At 41.5% G+C, this 2,669-nt stretch overlaps 1 protein-coding gene across 1 annotated transcript; it reads left to right on the top strand.

The window, feature by feature from the left end:
• Nucleotides 1-264: 264 nt before the first annotated feature.
• LOC127136847 (uncharacterized) lies at nt 265-798 on the top strand. The gene has a single exon (XM_051063361.1). The coding sequence runs from the start codon at nt 265-267 to the stop codon at nt 796-798; it is 534 nt and encodes a 177-aa protein (XP_050919318.1).
• Nucleotides 799-2,669: the final 1,871 nt, after the last annotated feature.

Raw genomic sequence — 2,669 nt, 5'->3', positions numbered from 1 at the left:
TGAGACAATATATGATTTTTCATACTACTTTATTGATATCCAAAATGGATCTGATAAAGTTTCATCTTCGAAAAGCCTGTTGTTAGTTGTAGAATTATCCGGTGGAAAATGTTGTTGACCGAGTATGATACTCAGTATGTGACCCATAAAGCGATAAAGGGGAGTGTTCTGTCTAACTACCTTGCTCACCTACCAGTCGAAGGCTATCAACTGTTGAGGTTTGACTTTCCAGACGAACACATTATGTTTATCAGAGACTTCACTATGCCAGGCTTCAAGATAAGCCCTGAAGAAGGCGCCAAACCAGGATCGCGATGGACGCTCGTGTTCGACGGTGCCTCCAATGCTCGAGGCCATGGCATAGGTGTTATTATCACTTCTCCAACCAATTTCCACCTTCCATTTACCGCTAGATTGTGTTTTGACTGCACCAACAATATAGCAGAATATGAAGCATGCATCTACGGTTTGGAGGCGATCATCGACTTAAGGATCAAGATTATTAAGGTATACGGTGATTCGGCTCTTGTAATAAGTCGGGTAAAAGGTGATTGGGAGACTCGGGATAGCAAGTTGGTACCGTACAAGGAGCATATCAGAAAACGGGTACCCTACTTTGATGAAATCTCTTTTCATCATATTCCAAGGGAAGAAAATCAGTTAGCATATGCTCTAGCTACGTTGGCATCTATGTTCAAAGTCAATTACAAGAATGAAGCACCAGCCATCCATATTGACCACTTAGATGAACCAGCGCACTGTCTAGTGATCGAGGATGATCCTGATGATAAGCCCTAGTTCTATGACATAAAGACATTTCTGGAAAAACGGCAGTATCCCAAGGGAATATCCATTACCGATAAGACGGCTCTAAGAAGGCTTTCTTCCAAGTTCTTCTTAAACGGTGATGTGCTATACAAGCGAAATTATGACTCTGTACTTCTTAGATGCATGGATAGACACGAAGCCAGTACGATCATAAAATCCATACATGAAGGCTACGAGGGTGTACATGCAAAGGGTCCTGCTATGGCCAAGAAGATCCTCCGGGCTGGGTATTACTGGACGACAATGGAGGTTGACTGTTACAACTTTGTTAAAAGATGTCACTATTGTTAGATATATGGTGATAAGATCTTTGTGCCACCAACTCCATTGAATGTTTTGACTTCTCCATGGCCTTTTTCTAAGTGGGGTATTGATATGATTGGGATGATAGAGCCTAAAGCTTCCAACGGTCATCGATTCATCCTAGTCGCCATCGACTACTTCACGAAATGGGTCGAAGCTGCTTCGTATGCTAATGTCACTCAACAGGTGGTTACCCGGTTTATAAAAAAAGAAGATAATCTGCCACTATGGGATACCTAGAAAGATCATTACTAACAATTCCAATAATCTCAACAACAACAGGATGAAGGAGTTGTGCGGAGAATTTAAGATCGAGCACCATAACTTTTCACCATACCGACCCAAGATGAACGGTGCAGTAGAAGCAGCTAACAAGAACATCAAAAGGATCGTCCAAAAAATGGTCAAGACATACAAGGACTTGCATGAGATGTTACATTTCGCTTTGCATGGTTACAGAACCTCAGCTCGCACATTCACTGGGGAAACTCCATACTCGTTAGTGTATGGGATGGAGGTCGTCCTACCGATTGAAGTCGAGATCCCTTTACTCAGAGTCATCATGGAGGCCGATCTCGATGAAGCTGAATGGGTTCAATCACGGTATGACCAACAGAATCTGATAGAAGAAAAATGTTTGACGGTCGTCTGTCATGGTCAGTTGTACCAAAGACGTCTCAAACGAGCTTTTGATAAGAAAGTTCTTCCCCGTGAGTACCGCGCGGGGGAACTCGTGCTCAAAAGTTATTCAGCTATTCACTCAGACCCGCAAGGCAAATGGACTCCTAACGATGAGGGACCTTTCGTCATCAAGAAGGCCTTCTCAGGTGGGTCTCTAATCCTCACGACAATGGATGGGGAAGACTTGCCCTTGCCAGTGAATGCAGACATAGTCAAAAAATATTATGCCTAAAAAGAAATGACGAAAGCCTGCTAGACTAATCTTTATAAGATTGATCTAGGTAAAATGGTTATCCCGATGGACCAAAAAATGAATTGTCCATGCAAAAGTTAGGGAAGAAATACAAAGCTCGCTGGGTCGAAAATCCGAAAGGGAGACTTAGGAAAAAAGGAGCATCCCGGTGGATGAAAAGAATAAAAATGTCTAGGAAAAAGTTAGGGATAAAGGCATGGACTATGATCCTTGAGGCCATTACACTACATGCTAGATATCAGATGGTCAAAGATCGGTCCAATCGTCGTCAGTCGAAGCAAGGTTTTGGGATTCAGATTCTGCAGTAGACTAAGGCCAATGCTGTAATCAATGGAAAAAATACACAAAATATTTCCCATTGCCATTTCATTATTTTCCAATTTTTGCAACATCCTCATCAAGGGTGTTTGCATCTTTGTCCACACCATATGTACAGTTTCACATCAATAAAATTCAGTTTCTTTTATCGAATATTTTTCTTCCGTATTTTGTATGCGAAATAACTGATTTATCTTATTCACATAATGCCTTAAAAGGTCGGAGAATAATAAAAGCTACACAAAAGGGAACCATTATGCATTACTGTAAAATCCAAATACACTTG

This window comes from Lathyrus oleraceus, chromosome 4, assembly GCF_024323335.1.
Source record: "Lathyrus oleraceus cultivar Zhongwan6 chromosome 4, CAAS_Psat_ZW6_1.0, whole genome shotgun sequence".
NCBI classification, from domain to species: domain Eukaryota; kingdom Viridiplantae; phylum Streptophyta; class Magnoliopsida; order Fabales; family Fabaceae; genus Lathyrus; species Lathyrus oleraceus.
This window is presented reverse-complemented; position numbering and strand designations above follow the sequence as displayed.